The sequence below is a fragment of the Accipiter gentilis genome, chromosome 2, assembly GCF_929443795.1.
Source record: "Accipiter gentilis chromosome 2, bAccGen1.1, whole genome shotgun sequence".
Lineage (NCBI taxonomy): Eukaryota > Metazoa > Chordata > Aves > Accipitriformes > Accipitridae > Astur > Astur gentilis.
The window spans coordinates 8591327-8616243 of NC_064881.1; the positions used below are offsets into that span (position 1 = coordinate 8591327).

The window sequence follows — 24917 nt, forward strand, 5'->3', positions numbered from 1 at the left end:
AAGGTCATTTTGCATTTAGACATGTAGTATGTGACAGGTAAACAGCTAAAGCACCTGGAAGATTAATTAACCAAGAAAGGTTTGAGTAGAATCATAATTGAGTGGTTAAGAATGAAGCAATCTGATGCAGAAAGAGCCTGTGCACCGCAGGTTCTTCTGTTTAAATTTCATATGGATACACTATGGGGTTTCCCTCCGATAACTGAGTACTGAGTTCGGTTTCCAGATGTGTCAGGAGGTAGCTGGAAGCAGGCACCATGGCCTGGCCAGCACTGCTTCCACACCACTATCGGTTCTTTTACTTCAACAATTCCAGTACGCTCCTACCTATTGCACTGGATAATAATCAATATTATTTATTCACAAGAAAGGCTATGCTTTCCACAGACACCTCAAGTTTTCTCAGAAAAACTCTGAAATTGAGTATTTTTTAACTAAAATAAAAAGATTCTGAACCTTGATAATGTGACCAAAGAATGACACATTTGCATCTTCATTTTTCTTCTTAATAGAGACTTTTTTTTTTTGTCCTTCAGAGGAGAAAGAAGTTTTTTAAAGACATGATATGCACTTGCATTGCTTGGGATTTCTTTGCCGGTTCCTGAAAGACTGGCCGCCGCAGTACTTCCCAGGAAAAGGCTATACAAAACATATTTCAGCATAAGCTTTGTAAACTGCTTCTCAAAAGAAAACCTGGTATATGACATCCAAAAAAACCTCTTCCCCTGTTTTGACTGAAAGGAAGGAGAAAAGTAAGTTGTACAGTGCTTAAGTTGCTACCTACATCATATACTTCATTTATTTGGAGTTTCAAGGCAAGCAGAGTGTTCTCCCTGAGAGCCTAGATGGGACCATCCAAAGCCACCGGGCAGAACAGGCTGGGAAAGCATCTCAGACCGAAAACCTGGGGCTTATGGTCCAAGCATCCATGCCTTCAGGCATGACTGTATATAGCATTTCTGATCCTCTTCTTCTTATAGGGCTAGGGTAGGGCCAGAGAGAGCTGCCTGTTGCCTTTCACATTTGAAGCTTGTGCTTTTGTGCCTTTTTCGAGCTTGCCCTCTTGGCTGTGGAGAGTGAGAGGAAGGAGTGTGGAATCATCTGGGTCACTCCAGCTCTCACACAGCTCTTATTTTCACTTTTAAACTTTTACTTAAGAATACAAAGGGTACCTCCCTGTTACGCTTAAGGCAGCACCGATGTAAGCAGAGGTATCACCACATCACATTAAGGAAAAATTAGTATTTTGTTCCCTTACTATGAACTCAACTGCAGTGGCTTATGAAAAGCAACAGAAGGATTAGGGGAGTATTTTATTAGGAGAATATTACATTTTTCAGGAGGAAAATAGATTTTCTTTAAAAAATCAAGAGGATGTCTGTGAAAATTAACATATGGCAGGAAGTCTAAAGTTTTAATTTCTCAGGAAAGCTTTGTCTTTTTTTTCTCCAAGAAACTTAATTTGCAGATATTAGCTTTCTTCAGTTGGGCTTGTAACAAAAAGAAAAGTGTTTTCACAAGATCTATCCAAGAGAATTTCTCACAGAACACAGCAAAGGTTTCTTTCTTAGCCTTCTCTTCAGCCCATGACTTTTGGGGCTTCTAATAGGTGCGCTTACCCAAAAGTGTATGACAATTGTCTAGATGCTATGGTGTAAAGAGGCTACTCTCCCTGCATCTTTTTCTGCCCACAGAGGAGTCAGCAGGAGATGATAAATCCTTGTGCTGGAGGGAGGAGAGAGAGGAAGAATTTTCACTGCTGCAGATGCCTCCTCCTTGATTCTGGACCCACAGACATAACAGTCCTCTGACCAAGCATCTCTCAGACACATTACAGCCATTTTTCAAGTTTACAAACCACAGCTTCCTATAAATGTCTGTCTGCTGTAATCAAAGCTAATTGGAGTGCCAATTACAGCCCAGCTAGCATAATTAGGTTACCAATTCTGACGAGCCATCAAGTCACAGAAAAATGTGATCTGCATAAGTCCCACAAATTTCTCTATTTATAATGAGGTATTTTTTCACGAGGAACAGCAACTCTTTTTATACCATAATTAACACAGAGCCAGGGCTGTCTGTGTTTATATACAGCGGAGCTGACTCAGCAGTGGTGTCCTGGGAGCTACATGCCAGTTAAGCTTTCATTAAGGTCAACAGTTATCTGTTTGCACACTTACATCAGTTACTGAATTTCCTGAGCTTTGTGGGGATAATGAAGTCCAAAGTTCCTGGCTACCATCTATTTTAAAAGCAGAAGCAGGGGACTAGACTACCTGAATGTCTGACATGCCAATGCAATAGCATCATGTTACCAGTGAAATTATTTAAGACAGAGCAAAGAGGTACATTCATGTGGCAATCCAGCTAGGAACACCACAGAGGAAATAGTGAACTAAATGCCAGGAATCAGTCTGAAAGCAGCCTGCGAGTGCTTCCACCCTCTCTGCCTCTGAATGTGACTGTGGGAATATCTGGCAGAGAACTGGTGGGAAAAAAACAGCAAGGAGAACATCATCTTTCTTACTCATCATCAGCCATTTGTTAATGTCCTCGGTATCCTCTCCTCAAGTAGCTGAAGAGCTACCTTTAATAGTGGACACATCACACAAGTTTTGCTGAATGGGTTTACAAAACAAGAGCAAGGCAATGTTTGTAGGGGCATTAAGATCTTTTACTAAACTAGTTAGTACAGCTGGAAAAAAAGTACGTTATGTACTTTCTGGTGTGCGTGAAATGTAGTTTGAACTAATGGAAAAATACTACCTTGATCTACAAGTCCTGTCTTGTCTTTGTTCATAGGCAATCACAACTACAAAAGCTAATTTTTACAGATGGAAAAACTGACACACAGACATTTCAATAGTACAGTCTTCCACCACTGTTGATGAGTGCACTATATAGCATCAAAAAATCCTTACATCTATATGCTTATCATTTTGACTGTAGGCCAATCATCACAGAAGTTACTAGAAAGCAAGCATGCAGGACAGCAATTCAGCATCAGAGGGGAACAGGAAATAGCACTTGTTAGCACCTTGCATCCAAGTTAATCAAAGCAGTTTACAAACTTTACTGAAATTCAGCCTCACCACAGATCTGTCAGGCAGGGAAATGTTATTGCCATTATTTCCCAGATGGGAAAGCAGTGACAGAGGCATAGGTCACTACAAGGCACTGACAGAGTTAACAGTACTGCTCTGCTAGTTGATACCCACTCCCATATTTAACCACTAATACAGTTTGAGTGTTGTAGCAATCCAAAAAAGCTTTCTAAACATTCACGTGTAGATCTACAGTGATCATCTGAGCAACAAGTGAAATTGGTTTGAACATAGCTATTCCTCTCCTGCTGGAAGAACATCACTAAGAAGCCTTGCACAGACATGGCTGAAACTTGCCGACCAGCTGGCTGCCTAATGTCTTAGTCCTGAGCCAACTTCTTCTCCCAGAACCTATTTTCTAAGGGATGAAACAGATGCACCACAGCTGGACCACCACCTCTGAGTTGTTCTCAAACCACTGGATTCTGATTATGTTTACAGCAACACATCTGCAGTCATTAATCCAAATACTATATTTCCATTAAAACACATATTTGAATATTTGTCAAACTTCTTTTCAATTATGTATATTTGGCTGTACCTTTCCTCTCATGCCTGTGACAGGAAGCTCAAAAGGACTGGGACCGTGCTCTTCAGGCTGCAAGAGCCTGGCCATCTAAGAAACAGATAAGCTAGCCCAGAAATCCCAGCGCTGGGCCTTTGGCAGCGCTATGAGCTTGTTACTGCTGCTATGCATTTGTGCACTGAGGCCACCACTCACTGTGGTGCCTTGGGCGTGTTTCTGACAAGGTCCACCTCAAGGTAGGGCTGTAAGGCAGTGAAGAACTCAGCTGGGGACTGGCTGTGGGCTGATACATAATTCACGTTACTGAACACCATTCCTGGAGAGGAAATCTCTAATGGTACAACTTTGACTTTTTTCCAAGGGTAAAACTCACTTGACAACAGTCAGTGCTCACTGTATAGGTACAATCCTATTTCCACTATCACATTTGATGTAAGAGGTGGTAGAATTGAGAAGGTCTGGTATTGTATAACTGTATAACTGTTAATAAATACTACTTGGACTAATTCACGTCGTGCCTCGGAACCTAGTGTTGGTGGGAAAATTGCTTATGGCTTCAGATAGCATAATAATTTTTGTTAACACCACAAATCAAATACAGTTAAATGACATTCTCATGGGCACTATCTGACTGCTAGGCTTGCTGCAAGCCTTTTTCTTCCTGCAAGGCAATGAATCTCTGATGCTGACAATTTGCTCGAAAGCGTCCCTTCTTTGCAAATGCAGGAAATATTTCTGAATTACATTTAGGGTTATGCTATTTCACATTCAAAATCTTGGCCAAATATATTTGCTTTGAGCTCTGTTTTTCTATTTCTGTAATATTATGAAAACACTAACATAGTTAAAAAAATAAAACCAAAACAGGAATGATAAATACTTACCACTTGGCTTATATCATATCCCCAAGGAAGAAAAAGAACTCCTGTGTTATATTTCTCCCAGTGTGAACACATAAAGTTAAACAAGACAATGCTTAAATATATATACATTGTATATACAGAAACTCCAGTCTTCCCATTGTCACAGGAACAGACAGAAAAAAAAGAAAGTACAAAAATGGAGGTAGCCCAGCTATCCAGCCCATGGTCAAATAATTCTCCCAGAGGAGTACTGGACTGAGTCCTTCGAGCATGTTTCCCATCTATGGAGTCTAGAAGGATTGGGAAATGAAAAGAAAGAATTAGAGCACAACAAAAGGAGTAACTTTCTTCACATACACTTCTCTACTGCCATCTGTAACATATGGGAAAAATACATGACATGACAGCAAACTGAAGCACAACAGTCCCTTCAATACCAACATGTTAAGATTGCTTATACGATATTTGATTCAGTTATCAAGTAATTTTTCTGTCGTTACCTCAGCTCTTAAACTAAATGCCACCTTCCTTACAAGCTTTAAAAAAAGACATTAATAATTAGCTGTCCCCAGTGGTCATTAAACACTTTTATGTCAGTCCCTGCAATCACTTTCTCAAAGAAAGTGCTGAAAAATGTCCATAGGGCTTCTCCTCCGTCCATTGGTGTTGTGGACCCTCTTGACACTTCAGACCGCTTGTGGGGTGGATTCACTAAGGCATTTAGGTTGCCTGATGTTAAATGCCTCAATGACTAACAGTTACATGGCAGACCAAGGAGGAAATTTCACAACATTTATTTGTGTGTGTGTCTACATGAGGTACTTTAAAGAGTCCTTCAGCTGAAATCTTAGGATACAAGAGCCAGCCGTGTGCCCAGGTGGCCAAGAAGGCCAACAGCATCCTGGCCTGTATCAGAAATAGCGTGGCCAGCAGGAGCAGGGAGGTGATTTTTCCCCTGTACTCGGCACTGGTGAGGCCGCACCTTGAGTACTGTGTTTGGTTTTGGGCCCCTCACTACAGGAAAGACATTGAGGTTCTGGAGCGCATCTAACAAATAGCAATGAAGCTGGTGAAGGGTCTAGAGAGCAAGTCTCATGAGGAGCGGCTGAGGGAACTGGGGTTGTTTAGCCTGGAGAAAAGGAGCCTGAGGGGAGACCTTATCGCTCTCTACAACTACCCGAAAGGAGGTTGTAGTGAGGTGGGTGTCGGTCTCTTCTCCCAAGTAACAAGTGACAGGACAAGAGGAAACGTCAAGCTGTGCCAGGGGAGGCTTAGATTGGATATTAGGAAAAACTTCTTCACCGAAAGGGTTGTCAAGCCCTGGAACAGGCTGCCCAGGGAAGTGGTTGAGTCACCACCCTTGGAGGTATTTAAGACATGTAGATGTGGTGCTTAGGGACATGGTTTCATGGTGAACTTGGCAGTGCTAGGTTTGTGGTTGGACTCGATGATCTTAAGGGTCTTTTCTAACCTAAATGATTCTGTGATTCTATGATTCTAAGAATGCTTTACTGTTAAGGTGAGGTATGTGTTGATCACTTTTAATACTTAAGTGCTTGAAAGATGCCCAAATACTGTACTGGATCTCACTCTGAGGATGCCTTTGGACAATATGGTTTGAGTTGAGCTTAGAGTTCACTGCTATTGAACAGGGGAGGACCTGCAGCCTGCTCAGCTGGTGGAAAGACAGTGAACATTAGGTTTTCTTCTGGGCAACTGAACAGAATTGGCACTGTGAATGGTACGAAAAGCAAAGGAGATGGCACAAGGGAGGGACAGTGAATGCAGGGAGAAGGAGAAGAAAGGGGGTCTAGCAGCTGTAACCTTTCTTAGTTGTATTGTCAAACCATACCCTTAGCCTCTTCTCTGAGACTGTGCTGGTGCAAAATGGAAATATTTCCTTCTTAAAGTCAAGTGTAAATAAGCAGGACGAACCTCTTAGGAAAAAGTACACAGAACAAACCTTACAGATTACTTATTGTTATCCTGAATCTCAAAATAACATGGAGAATTTTCTTCTTTTTAATGTTACCTGGAAGGTACTATAGCTAACAATTATTAGCTATTGATAGCATTAGTAACCCAAAACTGACTAGAGATACAACTCAGCAGAGTGAGACCAAAGACTCCACAGCTGCTATACATCATATGCTACTTCTCCAGATTATTTGGCAGTACTCTGAGTTTTGTTTAATGTAAATATACTTCAGGGATCTAAACCAGGAAAACATGGGATTTCATTTTGTACAGATTTTAGACTATCTCCCTATTGTAATACCTAAACAGCTGTGAGATATCCTCTGCTCAAATACAAATCACTTGAGACATTTCTCACAACTCTAAAAATTAAAGATCTCATAGAGGATTTCAAATATGGCTTGCCCCCTTCTAGAGCCACATTCTCTCTCTGTTAACATTACCATTGAATTGTCCACATCTTACTGAAATGTGCAGAAAGAACACTGTATAAGCTTGAGGTTAGTTGAATACTGTTGCTATAAATTTAGAAATTCTTTAGTCTGTTAAATGATGCTCCTGAAACTTAACTAGCAAATAGGTATGCAAACATTCCTTAACAGTTTATGGTCTTTTATATTTCAAGAACATCTATCCCAAATCAGAGAGAATCCTGTCGTAGAGGTAATACCTTTTAAAAATGAGAATGATGGAAGATTTGTCTGTTCATAAATTATTTTAGGGTGTTACAAAAAAATATTCACATTAGATACTAAAATATGTACAACACAGTGAAAGAGTGGTTTTCATTTTGCAGGAACCTTTAGTTTTACTAAAAAGAGTTAGGCTTATAATGATGTCATGAAATACAGTACGTCTAATTATAATGGGCATGGAGAAAAATACAGGAATTGTATAACACAAATGTAAAATTCAATTTTCACAAATCTTTACCCACATTTTCCATGTGGTTTCACTAGCTTTTTAAGAGTGAAAATATGTTATGTTTTAGGTTTCAGTTTTAAATCATTCATGCCAACAAAGGTGTATGTTCAATAGTGGACATACACTGTCCCACACTTGATTGCTTTAGAATGCTTATGCTATGATTTTGTCTCATAAAGGGTCATAAATCTTCAGGTTTTTTAAAGTTTAGATAACTTTTAAATAGTGGAATTCAAAATAACAGCAAAGAGCCCTCCATTTTATGGAAAGGGAAAAGATACCAAACCACCTTAACAAAGGGGAAAAAAAAAAAGAGCAGCATGCTAGGGAATTTGGAGAGAGTAACTGTGTCATTAAAAAGAAGCTGAGAGAGATTAAAGCTGCATATTTGGTTAGTTATTATGGCTCTTTGCAGTCTTCCAAAGGGAAAACTTTGGCCATGCAGAATTAAATCTGAGACTAAATATTTCATGAAGTGGCTTGGACAGCAGACATAAAAATCTACATATACATTAGTTCATTATAGCTTTGACTGTCAACATCATATTCCTTGTCTTCCAAGTATTAGGAACTATAGGCCTCACTGGCAAATAACATCTACATTAAGAATCTCAGAAGCTGAATTTCCAATGAGCTTTCTAGGGTGTCATAGACTAACAGCTGCAATATGTAATTCCTGTTTATGAAACAATAGCCATTTCATTAAATTCCATACAATTACATAAAGAATGGTTTTTCACAAAAGAAACTGTTGCTTCTGCTAATGATTATAGAGAGCTGTTAGGGAAATCTGACTGGTAGTCAGCTTCAAGGGACAGTTGTCCCAGTGATTTTTATGGTACAAATACAAAGAAATTCTGGACAGAATAATTTTGGCACAAATTCGCCACTTGAATAGAAATGTCAAGGCATTTACAATGCAGAGGGAGATGTCTGCACAAGAGGATATCCTCAGGTTAATCAAGATGGCTCTACATGCATGGGTCTGATACCAAAAGTGGCCGGCATCTCTGTACAACACCGCAGTGTACATCTAGAACACATTTATATCTAGCCGGGTATCTTAGGTATGGCACACAAATGTATGGCTACACTCTGCAATGCAGGGCCTTATAAGAACTGGCTCCAAAGAGAGGGTACATTTACATAGCACAGTGCAGTCCATATAAATATACTACTGTGAGTCCCCCTCAAATTAACTCTGTTGCACCACATTGTGGAAAGACTAGTTTGGAATGAGTTAGCTTTGGAAGAGCAAGCAAAAATGCCATGCTAATGTGGATCTCACTCCCAGATATGCATCAGTTCAGGTCTATGTCTTCACACCACTGCACAGCAAGGTGCAATGTACCTAAAAATACAGTCATGGTATGACATAAAAAGTAAAAATAGAATACAAAACTGCAACTGAAGTATAGGTGTTATGGGAGAAAAACAGCAACAGGAAAGAAAAAAAAAAATATTTCATCTCCATAAGAAGCTCAGGCCTGTCACCACATTCATACCATCTCTCCTGACACGTGCCATAAGCACTGAAGCGCCTAAGAGTTTAAAACACAATGCTACGCTCATTTTCCTTTTTCTTGGCTTTGCCCTTTATTCTCCCTGTCTTTGAAAGCACACTCTGCTAATGCTGGTGTCAGGGAGCTTTTCAGAATGTCATCACTGGGGGCCCAAGATTTCTACGAAACCCACCAGCACTGACTGCTGCTACGTAATGATTTCCATTGTTCCTCTAAAACAATTTGAACTTTCAAGAGGGATAGAGCTACAGTCACAGAACCTCTAATTTATAAGAAAAATGCTGTTATTTGGGGTTTTTTAAGTCTTATGAATGTTTTTGGTGTTTTTTTTTTAATCTCAGAGAACTGTTTTAGAGAGACATCAATAATTTATCCATGAGGCCTCTTCATCTCAGTATCAGCACTAGAGAACTAGTAGATAGAACTATATGAAGACATTAGACATGTAAATAATTTCATTATACTTTACCTAAAGCGTAAGCACAGAAGGTGGTAAAAGCACTGAACAGCCACACCCAGGTAGGAACAAGTCCAGGACTGGTACCTAAAATAAATTGGGTAGTGAGTCAGTGTAACAGTGGTTAACATTAAAGAAATCCACCGAGATATGCATATACGTATGAACAAGCTGCCACTGATTAGCCCACTACACCAGACAGATTGAAATAGTTGTTTTTGATCTTAAGTCATCAGTGAGCTCTATCAAAGAAGCAGTGAGCAGGCTTGAAGCGCTTACACCATAAAGGAGAGAAGACAAAGTAGAGGTTTTTTGGTCTTGAAATGACTCTAGTATTGCACAAAATAATGATAGTAACTAGGCAAAAATTTTCATAGGTCATAGGGAGACTATCCATCTACAAAGCAGTTAATGTTTATGTAATACCTAAAGACAAAAAAATGTAGTTTTCAAGCATGATCATGATTATTAGTGCCAACGTGGGGTTAGTGTAGCACTTTTACCATACATATCTGAACAGGAAATTTTTGTCTTTAGGCTAGGACAGGTATTAGCACCCTTTTTTTTTTTTTCCTTGAAAAAAAGGAGTAGAAAGCTGAATTGGACAGAACCCAGAGTTCTGTTATTGCTCTGCTGATAGCAATAACACACGGTTATTGTTACTCTTTTAAAGCAATTAAGCCTTTTTCCAAAGAGCATTCTATTTAACTTAAACATAATCCAATAAGGACTACACCAGCACTAAACAACTGTATATGCAAAGCCCTCTCAGGTTTCTGGCACTTGGCACTGAACACAAGGAATACTTGGACTCAGAGGTGTGTCCTTGCTGAACAGGGAGATGCCAGTACCTAAAGCAGTTCCCTGACCACCTTTCTCCCAATGCCTCATCTTGCCACTCTGAAAGAAAAGATGGCAATTCCTGACTCCTAGCTGCAAATTTTCAAACTGTAGAATGAAAACCAGCTGTCCAGGAAATTAAGTCTTTTATTTCTGATCCTAGGTATGGGATTGATATATGATACTCAAAAGGCTCATTAGGTTGCATGAACGTTTTCAATCAATTGAGAAATGATGGGCACTGCTCTCGTGTGAGATCGAGAAGAGGCTTGCAAACTACACATCGAGGTTTCAACTTTAACAGACTTAATCAGCATTTCAAATGTTTTTGAGTTCAATGTGTATCTACTGGGAATGTGTCAAGATAAAATTATCCCATTGGAAGATCTGTGCTGGATGCTCTTTTATTACAGAACTTAGTAAATATCAGCTGCTTTGATAAAAACCCAAGTGTTTAAGGATGAGGCCAGATAACTACATAATATGCTGGTCCTGAAAACTTAATGCTCATACAGGATTATTTTTTAACCAAAACTGCTAACAAGTATCCCTGCCTCTAGAACTGTTGTGATAAATGTACAAACAGCTCACGCCAAAGGGTACCTCCTGAACCTAGCCACAGGCATAAGAAATTACAGGCAGCAAAAAAACCTCAAATGTAATTGTTTCAGGAAATAAAAGTGTTAAGTCTTCACCAAATTGTCTAGTTTAAAGAAAAACAAAGATTTTTTTTTTTTTTTTTATGTTAATCACCTGGGAGATGCTTACTACTTTCTGTAGGCTCCAACGGCTGGTCTAAGAAGCCCAGAACTGAAGCTGCCCGGCGCTCAGGCGCAATCACCTCCAAAAAGCTTTTGACTTGGTCTGCCTTGAGAAGCAATATGGACTTGGACTTTGAAAGTCATAATTTCAAGAGACATTTATTTAGAAACTATTTCTTCTTTGTCTACAAGCAGTCTTGAATGGGGGGGGGTAATGAAAGGGAAATTAACTTATTTAGGCATCAATTTAGGTATTAGGAAATGTGAAACCAATGAAAATTGTATGAGGAACATCAGGGTGGGTTTTGGCTGTGCATTTAAACACTGGAATACACTTTAAATAAAATGAGATATTATCAGAGACTTCAAGCAGCACATGCTCAAACCCATATTTAGGGATGAAATTAAATAAGATTTAAGATAAAATTATCTAAATTTATAAAGCCATGTGTGAGGTCAGATCCTCCTATATGCACATGGAACCTCATTAAGGGAATTAGTGCAAGATTCGAGTATCTCATACCTCCCTGTATCATTCAGAGTTATGACATAAGCAGTTCACTAATTCTGAAAAATTACAGCATGAGGATATTTACCTGAGGCAGTGTAGTCCCAGTCATAAAAAGATATTAAAAAATAATTAACTAAAATCATGACAAATCCAGAGAATGTTAACAGGTTGGGAGCAATCCACAAAGGCACTATCTGTTAAAAAAGAAAGAAAAAAATCTAACAAAAATTGTATTTCAAACTGTAAGTCCTATTTTAATTAAATACTTTGTATTTTTTATCAGGAAAGGAGAATACTGTATATGACATCAGCAACATCCAGATTTGTGCATATTTTCCCATTTTCAAAATAAAATACAACTTTCATTTCTGAAATTTATTTTCAAATGTAATACTTCTGCCTGATCTTTGTGACTGCAGTAAAAACGTCATTTAAAATGTTGTATTTCCTATGTTATACATTATCTTTATTTTCCAAGCCACCAAGGAAAGCTTCTCGCGATTGTGTGTATCAACCGAAAGAAGACTGCAGCACCCCAGTGTGGTAATTCAGCATCCATATGGCAGGTTTTTTAAAGCATTCTATTCCCATGCTATAACAAGGAACTTTCCTCTTCTAAAAAATGTCAATAAGTTCCAACTCAAAATGTCCAGACAAAATCAGACACTGAGTGCATTACACTTTTAGATTCAGAAGATCTCCCTGTTACAAGCAGCTTCCTACTTCTCTAGACAGTAACTTTCTGTAGGGTCTCCCTCTTTAGTCATAAATTATAAACACTCCATTAATTCATTTTACTTTGTAAGAGTGCTGAAAAGGACTCTCTGTCTTCACCTAAGCCTTTAATTCTTTGTCCCATTAACTGTTTTCAGCTATTCATTCCCTGCGGCTTTAAGGTATTCCTTACACTGCGACAGGGATCCATCCTTTTTGGTAACACTCTTCCCAAGTAACACAGTTTCTCCACAATATTTGCAGAAATAGCGTACACAGCTTTCTACATGATTTTTAGACAGAACATATTTGCAGAAATACTAAGTATCAACCACTAGCATCACTCAAACACAGTATCAATAAATTCAAAATATAAAAATATTGGAGGCTTATAATCAAATTCTTTGAAGTGTCTAAGGACTGAAAATGTACATAAAGTACTTTGACCCTATAAAATATTACAAAACAATATTAAAGAAAAAGAAGTTAAATAGTTTCAGATACTAATAATAGTTTTGAAATAAAATGTTTTGTTAATTTCTTTGGACTAGCTAGATGGACAGATGAATACATATTAATTTATATACAACTTTACATTTCCTCTATCCTATTACTACATGAAAAATTTGCATATGAAATTTGAATGCTTGGACTGATTAATTATCCTGACTAGATCCTCTTTTTCTACTATAGCACAATTAATAATATTCAGGAGAAATTGTGCAACTGATGCTGTACAGTTCAAAAATCTGATTCAAAAATCAGATGAAAATTCCTGACTATTTTTCAGTTATATTTCCTAGATGTTTTCTTTAATAACAATGGGGAAAAAAATAAATCTGATAGTTGCTTTCCTTATGACCAGGATTTTAAGACTAATTTTAAAATACTATATGTCAGCTCTTACAGTATTTAAAATACATCACAGAATGCACACAGCTACAATAAAGTTTTTTTAACATATCTACCATTCTGAGTCTTCAAAAGCCCAATTCTAAATCCCCAAGAACAAGTGACAGCAAATGCTCCCTGAAGCTCCTTTAGAAGAACTTCTACGGAGGAACACCTCACTGCATGGTCCCCTCTTCTTACACTGACGGCATGCTCAGCATGCAGCAACAGTGGCACTTCTCCTAATTTTGCTACCTGGGGATGCAGAAACCTTGTAAGACAGAGGCTTGGTATGAATTGCCTGCTGTGGAATTCATCTGATGTCTATGACCTTACATGAAATAAGGACAGACGCTGAAGAAATTCTAGATTGGTCTCTTTTAATCTAAAACATAGATCAAAATAGTGCGTTAAGACAACCTGTGGATGAACGATTTACATGGATACACAGATGCCATCCAATGTATTGTTTTAAAATGACTGATTTCTCCCATATGATTCATAGTAATTGTTGACTATTAAATAAAGTGGGGCGCCGTAAATGTCTGCTTTCTAATTAGGCTCATCATTCTAAATAGTCACAATGTCATTATTAAGTTATTACAGGAAATAATTTATGCTTACACAGTGTAAACATGAAGACATTACTTTTACCCACTTTCTTGCTAGCATCACGTATTTTAAGAAGAAAACCATCTTGCAATCCCTTTGGCTAGTAGACACACTATGAAAAAGTTACAGGAGATCTATCCTCAGGAAAACAGCCTCTCCTGCAGTTAAACCCCTAAGCATACTCCTTTGATCCTTACCAAACCTAATCTCTCTAGGTATTTGGAAAGTATTCCAGCTGAAAAATCCCTTTTATTATATTTAATGCCCCTTATTCTTTTGGTTGGCATTACACTACCATCATCCTGTTTCACAATTCAAAAACTACAGGGTGTTAAAGATTAACTGCTTACACACATTGGAAAAATACAGCCTGAATTTACTAGTATCCTATAGAAGGATACATTGCAATCTTTATTATCTAATTAACAGACAGTAGAAGTCTAATACATCAATGTGCTATGTGAATAATAAAACTGGAGGTGCCACTGGGCAGAATCATGTCTGCTCTCTGGCAAAACCATTGCATGCTTGAACCTTTTAAAAAACTTTCAGTTCCACAAAATACTAACAGATTTCTGTTATAATGGGTCTACAGCCATTCATGCTAAAAGCCTTAACAAAAACAGTAAATGTTTTAATATATCAACTGTCTATTTGGATAATAAATGGTAGAGTACACATATTTATGTAAAGCTTACACATATTTACATAAAGCTCTGCTCAAACTCGAAATACGCCTTAACTAAGTCACTTGAGACCACTAAAATTCTACTCATGCCCAATTCTAGTGATAAAATCAAAGTTCATAAGGCAACAGAGGGGAGGTTAATTGACTTCAGTGAAGCTGGCACACACCTGTGTATCCAAGTGGGACTTCCTCCTTTTCCTGTCATTGTCCTGCACAAATGTGATTTCTCATGAATAAAAATAGAGCAGGAATGTTCAGTTCATGTACTAGCTAAGTAATACTTTCTGTTATCTGTCAGAGAGCACATGATTGTGCTTTACTATAACATACAAATCTTAATTAAAGGCAAAAAGATGGAGCATTGAATTAATTAAAGACAAAATACCTATAGTTGCATATTCAGAACAGTTTTAAATAACATGGAGAGAAAGTTAATCATTACTCTGTAGTTTCATATAGGTGTTACTACAGTTTCATACAATATGGAAAAGCTGCCACAGACAGGAGTATCTCAGAGTACTTCACGCCCAGTATGGAATCCAGGCACGAAATACTACCCTTCACTTTCTGCTTTAGCACCAGATTCAACACATTTCTGAAGCACATAAGCCAAAAATCACACTCAAACTGACACAGGCACATCATACAGTACATAAGAAAGATGTCCTTGGAAGAGGAAAGATAGGAAGGTAATGCTCAGGATTTCCAGGTGAATTTCTAACTTAAATGCACGAATTCTTTCTTTCCTAGCATCCCCACCACAGGTAAATGAGCTGGGTTATGACAAAATATTTTCAGTTCTTACGTATGTCAACATCCCAGCTCATAAATTCTCATATCTTCTCTAATGTCAGGGTCTTCTTAATTTCTTGTAACATGGGAAATAGATCTTACAATGAATGATAATGTCTCATAACATAGGAAACACATCTTCCAAAGAATTCTGTGTTACGGAATACAGAGAAACTTGTGTTGCAGTTAGAACTAAATTGACATATGAAAGGCCAGACCCAAATCCCAAGCCTCTGTTCTCATAGATTTATTTTTTTTCTTTTTTTTTCTTGGCTCTGCTTGACTTCTCTAGAATCTGGTAAAAATAGTCCCTGTGGAATATTTATTTTCACCAGATTAGAAACTAAAAGATAATTGATTCATATCTGCAAATGGATGTATTAGGATGTCTGAACGGGGAGAAATTACTTCTCCCACTCATTAAAAAGCACACTTGTACTGCCCAGTTTTGAATTAACATATTAGGTGCAATGTTTCTTCTGCATAAAAAATTATCCCAGCTTTACTATATCTCCACATTGCAGTGCACTTTTATTTAAATAGAAATAAGATGATATATTGTAAAATGTAAATTCAATATTATATTCTATATCACAGAATATTATAGTCTAGCGCATGCTCATAACCCAGTTGTAATATGCTCACACCAGATACAAGCTACAAAAAATCAGTGATGAATAAATGCATTCAAAGCTTCTCCTTCTGAAAATAAGACTTGATCACATTTATTATGATACCACTGTTTTACTTACACTTCAAGAGAAAAAAAGTACTTTTTGGTGAACAGATGAGCAGAATTTTCTTGGACTGAGTTTAGGACAACAGTTATTGCCACACCTGGTTTCAGTATCAAGCCAGGAACAAAACCATTCCAGCAACTTCTGTTCCTACTAATATTTTACAAACAGTTAAATATTGGCCAAGAAGTTTGGTGTTCCCCTAGGTCTCACTTTTATCTCTAGGAGCAACCAAGACGACTCTACTGCAACCTCCATTACATACTGCTTTCCCCTCTGCAGCTGTGCATTCCCAGCTCCTCTGCAGGACTCTGATTTGACCTGGCAGTATCTTTTAACGTTAGAACGACTATTTCTACAAAACCTGAGAGCAATATAATTTCCCTTTAAATCCTTGTGATACATCACTGAGAATTATCCTGCAATGTGCTTGCAGCAGAAGGCAAAGCAGAACATTCATTGCTGTATCTATCTACAGTGTTCAAACCAAACCAAATGCCAAAGTACAGACAGCATCCACTCTGGTACTCAGATCTCCCAGCTTTTGAAAGAGGTTTTCAGTCCTGTGCTCTGGTTTGGGTTCTCCTCCAGCAAGAAGTGAACAAAATCATGCTCACCTAAAATTTGAGGTTTAAAAAAAAATCTAAAGAGGTCACATTTTTTACAGTATCTATCACCCTATGCTACACGGGGACAGTCAAGAATGTTCCTTTTCTTCTGGGAAAACCCTGCAACCATTAGAAGACCGTATCTCCAAAGGAAGTTTTTTGCTGATAATACACTCCCTTCAATCTGATAGCAGATGAATACCCATGGATCTCCTAAACCAAAGTGCAAGTGCACAGTAAAGCTTTTGCTCATCGACCATGCCGGACTCCGGAGCGCTGGGGGGGGGCTTTTCTACCTCATTGTTTTCCTCAGTATTATGATGGGAATGAAAACAGAGTCTCTGAACTGAATTATTGAATTCAGTTTGACATCTTTGAATTGCTTAAGTTAGGTCATATAAACACTTCCATGAAATTACACTGAGGCTATGAATGAGAGATTATGATTTTCCTGCTATATCAAGCATAAGCAATACCTGAATTATAGATCCCAAAGATGGCAAATCCAACAGCATCCTAACCACATACACCCTTTTTTGTTTGTATAAAGGTTTGTTTTCAAGTCTGCTCCAATCTAAAGATTTCCTCTAAAGAGGCAGATGCAGAAGTCATTGCTTGCTTGGCAGATCAATAAAGTTCATGTCTATTTGAGATACAGCCTTTTTTTTTTGCCCACAACAGCAAAACTAATTGTGAGCAGCTTTATTTTTAAAAACTGCAGATCATAATGCATTCAAGAGATGCCATCTTCCAATTGTTACGGTGATCATGGTAACCACTCTCATTTTCAGCTTCTTAGAGAAATGCCTAGCTCCGTTGAGCAAGCACCCTTGGGAGAAAATGAGACAGCACTTGCATAAAATCATGTGCACAGCACAGAGATAAAGCCATGCTGCTGTTAGGCAGCATATGCTGCACAAAAATAATTTGTACTAAGTAAACCCTTCAATGTCAGCAAAGCAGTTTAATGAAAGACGTAATAATGAAAGATGTAAAAAAGAAACAGATGCCTTTTGTATAGCAATCAGAAAAAAAACCCACCTTGTTTTTCTAAAAAAGCCCACCTCAAAATCCAAACATACTCATCTTAAATATAGATATATATCCTGTAATGTTTGTTTTCTCTTATACAGATGTCTTAATTTCAGCTTTATTAATCAATATGTATTTTTAAATGAAAATACATGCTGTATTTAAAACAAATTCTTACATTATCATGTGACATGTCTATTAATAAAATTCTTACCTTAATAATTTTGTTCCAGATGGGCTGCATAATATACACAGATAAAGGATTTGTATCCACAGCACTGTACTGTGAGGAAAAAAGGCAAACATGTTAAACAAAGCACTGACAAAGCATATTTTTCCATCACTGTATATCCTTCAGCATCTAAGAACAATCACTCTGAGTGTGACTGGTGTAAATTTATTTTACTCTGATGACCATTCATACAGTTTAAATTTAATTTAAAAGCACTGGCCTGGTTTACAATTACCTTGTTAGCAGCTCTATGTACTAACACAAAGGTTTAGGCTGGTGAAATGGCAAACAGTTCTGTAGTCACATTTTACTTTTAAATTCTTATTACTTTTACAAGTTATCCTATAAGACTCTGAATTTCTACCATATTTTTTATTTAATACCTTTTTTTTGCACTACCAATAATGCATAGTCTGAGCAGCAGTCCATTGCTAGTATGTGGAATAGATAGTGCCTATGGAATATGGTCATAAGTGGAATATTATCTCGCAGAGATACACAGCTTTTGATATAGTAACACAGTTGCATTTGCACTATGCTAGTTAATGTAAGGTGATGTTATTATAAAAATAAGCTAAAAATAAGCTCTAAAATAGCACAGTTCACTACCACAATGAAATTTCCCTATTGGGCAGACTTATAAAAATATTATGTGTTTTAGAAATTCCAATAAGTACATACCTGTATCTTTTGCAAACAAAATATTTCAGAAATCCGAGCCTACCCTGAACTGATGTTGTCAGCTTTCTCCTCAGAGGACAGCATCAAGTTTTATCCTGCCTTGAGATTGCAGAACACAGAACAATCTGCAGAAGAACGAACTTAACTGATAATACTACTCACAACTACATTCTTGAGCCCTGACGGGTCCACAGTGGAAGAAGAAGTCAGTCATCATTGGGATGGTACACATAATTATTGCAGAAATATTTGGACTTTGAAGGTGCATATATGGCTTATGTTGCTAGCATGATGCATATGAGTCACACAAAGATTCAGATATATCTATATACAGCATTGTCCAAACATCGTGTGCGGGCAATGGGAATAAGATAGGGATGTGTGAGACCACAATTTGTTGAAGATGTTCACATGCAGAAGAGGTCATGACAGAGAGGCTTTCATTTCACCTAACTTCAGCTAACAGCTAGTTGTTCTCTCTATAGTTAATTTAGCGACCTCTCTTAGCCATTTGAGACTGCACTCTGGAAGTACCTGTTTCAAGACATTAATTATCAAAGGAGCCTAGATACTTGTCTTAAACTTAGGCACCTTTTAGGTGACTGAAGTCTGGCAAGATTAATCTCAGTTTCAGTATCCCCATTCACCAAGCTTTTACACACACGCTTAACCTGCACACATCTGAGCTAAGAGCTTTCTACTGGACAAGTGCAAGCAGGACAAAAGATTAATGCAGCATGCCTCAGGTTTTGAATGCACAGTCTATGACTTTTCATCTAATCTTTCTGAGGAGATCAGGCTACAGAGAGCTTAAGAACTCTTCCACACATTTCCTCTCTCTATCTGCCTACAAAGGATATGTTTTAATTACTTTCTGGACAAAACAAAGCATTTGCTTAGTTATTTTGTAGTTTGTGGTTAAGTTTTAATCACAGATAATAAATGTAGTATACTTGTAAAATTATTATAACACAACTACATGCCGTGAATACATATTGGCAAATATCCAAGAGATCACCTATCAGCTACTGGTCAGACCGGGCAGACTAACTTTCCACAGGGAACAAAATGTACAGTTTAGTGAAGTGTACATCACTGATTTTTTTTCTAAATATATTGAAAGTGTCACTTAAGTGCATCATTTTTCTCTGCTTCTGCCACCCCTATTATTTAAAACATGAGACAATTCTGCTATCAACAGCTTTTCTGCCAGAACATTTATTAGAATTCTTAAATACATTACCTCAGAAAAAAATGAATTTGCAGGTAAAACTAAAGTTTCACTATTCCGTACATATTTGCAGCTCCAGATGCTTTATTTTATACTGTATCTTTCAAACATTGATTATTACAACTGATTGATCTTTTGATGGTCAAGCTTGCATGCGAATTAACCCAGTCTGAACAGTCCATGGGCTTTGCTTATATTTATGCCAAAAATAACAATAATACCAAGCCATACAATACCTCTGCCAATCAAATAGTCAGCTAGTGTTAATTCTCATGAGAACTATGGAAATCCTCTGAAAATGAAGAAAATTCAAAGTATCCGTTAGCACTGTTGAGGTTCCAGGTAATCAGGAATCTGACCAAAGTTTCTCTGTAGCTGTTGTCCATTTCCTTACCCCAACCGGTATTCAAAGACTATGTGAGGTACATGATAATTTGCTGACCAGCAAATTCAGTGAATTCAGCCATACCTGGATAACAATGCATAAAGCTCAAAATATGTGACCTTCCCTCCTGCTCCTGCTTTGGCTTTCTCCTTCTCCACCCTAACCCAAGCCTTCAAAGTCATGAATAAAATCACAAAATCCTAGTTAAATAACAACAGTAAAATGAGGCTTTCTACCCAAAGTACTCACTGGCTGTCCAGAACTATTACTTGGTCCCAGGAGAAAAAAAGGAAAAACAATCTCATTTCTTTAAAACTATTTTCTTAAATAGAAAATGTAAGAGATTATATAGGAATTATATAATTTCTGTATTTTCTTAAATGGAAAATATAAGAGATTATGTAGTTTTCCAACATAGCTCTGCATAATAGACACAAACATAAGACACAGTCAGCTTTTTGTTTGCTTGACAGTTTCCAAAGTCAAGCACCAAAAATCAACAATCCTTATTAAAAAGAAGTAGAATTACAGCCAGTTTCTGTCACCTAAAGGCGTTTCAAGACCCATCACACTCCATCCTGTTCATTCCTACGCCTGTGGCTGAACCACAGTCCTCTGGGCAGGGAAGGAACATTCAGCAGATGTGCAGAAGAATGGAAATTTGCTCTTCCCTCGTCAGTAATCTGTTTTAGCCAGACCAAAGGAAACACCCATGGAAAAAGCATTCTGCTAGTTTTCTGCCATGGCAAAAATGAAACTTGACAAATGAAATCTGCTATACAGTTTAACACCCTGCTCCCAAGAAGCTACTAAAGTAAGGCCATGAAATCCTCAGGAGTTTAATGTTCATGGCTGCTCAGAAAAGCAAATTACTGAGTAACATGCTCACATTATGATCAATGAACATGAATGCAAGAGTGCACTGAACCGGATGTAAAAAAAGTACTGCCACTTTCTATTGCATAATTCTTTCCTTTTTAGGGCACTTTTACATTAAAAGACAGAAGCGTTGGAGGTTTTTAAGTGCAAGATGAGTGCTAATCAAACACTTTCGGCAGTAGAAACGGGATCTTGGTTGTCTTATGCAAAGAAGAAGGGCTTGGATTATTCAGAAAGCTTCAGTTAATTATTTTTAAAAGAAGTTTTAATAGTTGGGAGGGAACGGCAGTAGTGAGGGAATAGGAAAAAATGGCATTAATTGACTCCATCTTACTTCCAAGCTCAAAAATCCTTCTGCTGCTTTTTTAAATAGCTGATATCTCCTTGAAAGCCATCTGCTTTCCCCCTCTGTGTTAATAATGGCTTCTAGCAGAGCTAGAAACGAGAATACAGATAGCAGACACATGCGCACACATGCATGTTGACTCAGGTGGCACATGAAGTTGTCCTTTTACTCTGCGTTCCTGTGTCACAGAATAGAATCATAGAATCGTTTAGGTTGGAAAAGACCTTTAAGATTATCGAGTCCAACCATCAACGCAACACCACCATACCCACTAAACCGTGCCCTGAAGTGCCACATCTACACGTTTTTTGAACACCTCCAGGGATGATGACTCAACCATTTCCCTGGGCAGCCTGTGCCAATCAATGCCTGACAACCCTTGCAGTAAAGAAATTTTTTCTAACATCCAATCTAAACTTCCCCTGCTGCAACTTGAGGCCATTTCCTCTCGTCCTATCACTTGTTACTTGGGAGAAGGGACCAGCACCCACCTCACTCCAACCTCCTTTCAGGTAGTTGTAGGGAGCGATAAGGTCTCCCCTCAGCCTCCTTTTCTCCAGGCTAAACAACCCCAGTTCCCTCAGCCGCTCCTCATGAGACTTGTGCTCCAGGTCCCTCACCAGCTTTGTTGCCCTTCTCTGGACACGCTCCAGCACCTCAATGTCTTTCCTGTAGTGAGGGGCCCAAAACTGAACACAGGACTCGAGGTGCGGCCTCACCAGTGCTGAGTACAGGGGAACAACCACCTCCCTGCTCCTGCTGGCCACACTATTTCTGATGCAGGCCAGGGTGCCGTTGGCCTTCTTGGCCACCTGGGCACACTGCTGGCTCCTACTCAGCCGGCTGTTGACCAGCACCCCCAGGTCCTTTTCCACCAGGCACCTTTCCAGCCCCTCTTCCCCAAGCCTGTAGCGCTGCATGGGGTTGTTGTGACCCAAGCGCAGGACCCAGCGCTTGGCCTTGTTGAACCTCATACAATTGGCCTCAGCCCATCGATCCAGCCTGTCCAGATCCCTCTGTAGAGCCTTCCTACTCTCAAGCAGATCAACCCTCTCTCCCAACTTGGTGTTGTTGGCAAACTTACTGAGGGTGCACTTGCTCCCCTCATCCACATCATTGATAAAGATATTAAAGAGAACTGGCCCCAAAACTGAGCCCTGGGGAACACCACTTGTGACCAGCCGCCAACTGGATTTAACTCCATCCAAGGGATCCAGCACAGCACCAAGTCTGTAATGGTCAGCTCTGTTACAGGGAAGAGGAAAGATGAGAGAATTAAAGTGGAGGAGGAAAAAGGGTTAAACAATAAGAAAAGTAAGAGTAACAAAAGAAAAGTAATTGAGAAAACAAAAGAGAGAAAAATGAGCCAAAGCAAAGGTTTGGCTACACAGAAGAAAGACAACTGTTCTGGAGTGGCAGAGCAGAGCCAACCCACTCATGGGTCAAAAGCTCATTCACAGTGACCAAGGTCTGCACTGCTAAATACAAGACGAATGGTACCTTCTGGCTCACATCCACACAGCTTAGAAATACCTCCCCTTATTGCAAACTGGTCACATCCCCACTTCACAGCATCTGCTGGAGGGGTTTTGGGCTTCATTATCTAGCCCTGCACACCTAACACATTATTAGCGTTGAGTATGTTTCAGTTCAAAGTATCTGAAGCAATCTGGAGACTACGTTGTAACCCAGTAATATGGCATTTTCAGAGCATGGAAGTGAGCATTGCGTGCTGTGCATGTTCAAAAATCCAAATGCCCTTGTTGGGAGAGTGCTGAAGGATGGCAAAAGCCAAAAAATGGTGTGTACTGCCTCCAGAGTGGAATATTTCAAAAACAAAGCCTAGCTATTGTCTTAGAGAGACTGACCTTCTCCGAAAGAAAAAAGAACCAGGAGTAAGCTATCAATCAGAGCAGACAGCTGGATCTTCACTGGGGTCCCTGGCCCTCTCCAGCCTTGCACTGTGGAGGTATCCCAATAATAAAATTTTGGAATGACTACAATGAAGAGAAGAATGCAAAGCATGTCTATACAAATTCAGAGTCAGGAGAGAAAGCAAGTGGCAAGAAATGTAGTTGCATTAACTGCTGTAAGATAGTTCTTTCAACTCAAGCTGCTCCTTACACTAACAGACTATTCCTTTCCTGTACTTAAATTATCTTATTCCAGGTAGCACCATACTGTGCCATACAGTCATATACATTCAGAGATACAGAGTAAAACTGTTGTGAATTATTTACATTTGAATTGTTGGCATCAAAATGCCCCCATAGGTTTTAATTTCATATTAGTAGCAACGAATTTGCAACACTTCACATTCCTGCCCAGAAATCAGAAAATTTTAATTTTTCATTAACTTCATGAATCAGCACGATTTATTATCTCCATTGTACACACTGGAAGACTGAGGCACAGATGGGCTGTGATTCACCCTAAGAGTATATAGCAAAGGATACTGCCACAATATTGATAGAGGTGTCATATTTATATACATAATTTAAGTATAAGCAATACCAGCGTATTCAAATAAAGTCGGCCCATATTAGCTCAACTTTATACTTGAGTGCACTTTTACAAAAGGAAATAAATAAGTCTGTTAAAAATGTAGAGGCTGAAAAGCTTCTTTCCCAGACAAATGAAAGTTTAAAACAGCTATATATCAGATAGTAATCATGGTTTAGGTTGCAGTATATTGAATATATGGTTCTATGATCCCTCGAATATTTCACGTGAAGTTAGATGCCTGTTATGGAAGAAGACACTAGTTGTTCCCACATGGAAAACATGAGAACCATCTAATGATATAAGGACTTGGTTGAAGAACATAAATATTGTGATACCTGCCCTTTTCCTGCAAGCAAACTCAGCCAAGTTGGGCATAGGTATGGAAGAGCCACAAGTGTACCTATGTGCTGATGTTCTAACAACTCAATGGTCCTGCAGGCTTGGGGAACTTCCTCTTAAGTCCAGCGTTCGTTGTATTTACGTTACCCATGCGAAAAAAATCTCCATCTTTTAGTAAGCAATACCTGGCAAAAGAGCAAATGATGGAAAAGGGTGAGAACATGTAAGGAAGTTACTACGAGATAACCAAGTGTTTGCCTCACAATGCACCACAGCAGATATGCCTGTGCATGTTGTTACCTCATGATGAGTATCTGATGAATTGAGGTAACCTCTGCCTAAATGTGAAAGGATAAGGTACTTCATATTTTCTGTGGGGGAAGCACCAAAATGAGAGCAGCTGAAATGCAGTAAGTTTCCCCACACCTTATTCCACATAAATTATCATTCTAGAATTAGTTCAAACGGTTACCAAACTTTTAAAGTGCTAGCAAAGTTTTAAATTACCTTTGAACCTGTAGTCATTTACATCTGTTCAAAATGAATGAAAAAGGAAGGGGGAAACAAATAATTTTCTCCTCCTCCTCCTCAATTAACTTTTCATTAAGGTAAAATTATGTTCTTCAAACAAGTGATCTATTGAAAATAAAAACTCTGCAAAGCGGTTTTCCACAATATTTGCATGATGGCACCTGGGCATCTTCTGATCGCTTCTCCAACACATATAAATGTGAGCTTGTTGTCATTTGGCCTATACTT

General features: G+C 38.5%; 1 protein-coding gene across 1 annotated transcript in view; it reads right to left on the reverse strand.

Moving 5' to 3' along the window:
• LOC126050131 (ethanolaminephosphotransferase 1-like) overlaps positions 1 to 24917 on the reverse strand; it is a 59332-nt gene that overhangs the window by 22768 nt on the left and 11647 nt on the right. Inside the window, exons 2-5 of the mRNA XM_049827619.1 lie at positions 17775 to 17843; positions 11572 to 11680; positions 9387 to 9461; positions 4515 to 4783 (exon numbers count right to left, since the gene is read on the reverse strand). Coding sequence (XP_049683576.1) covers positions 4515 to 4783; positions 9387 to 9461; positions 11572 to 11680; positions 17775 to 17843 — 522 coding nt within the window. The remainder of the gene's footprint in view (positions 1 to 4514; positions 4784 to 9386; positions 9462 to 11571; positions 11681 to 17774; positions 17844 to 24917) is intronic.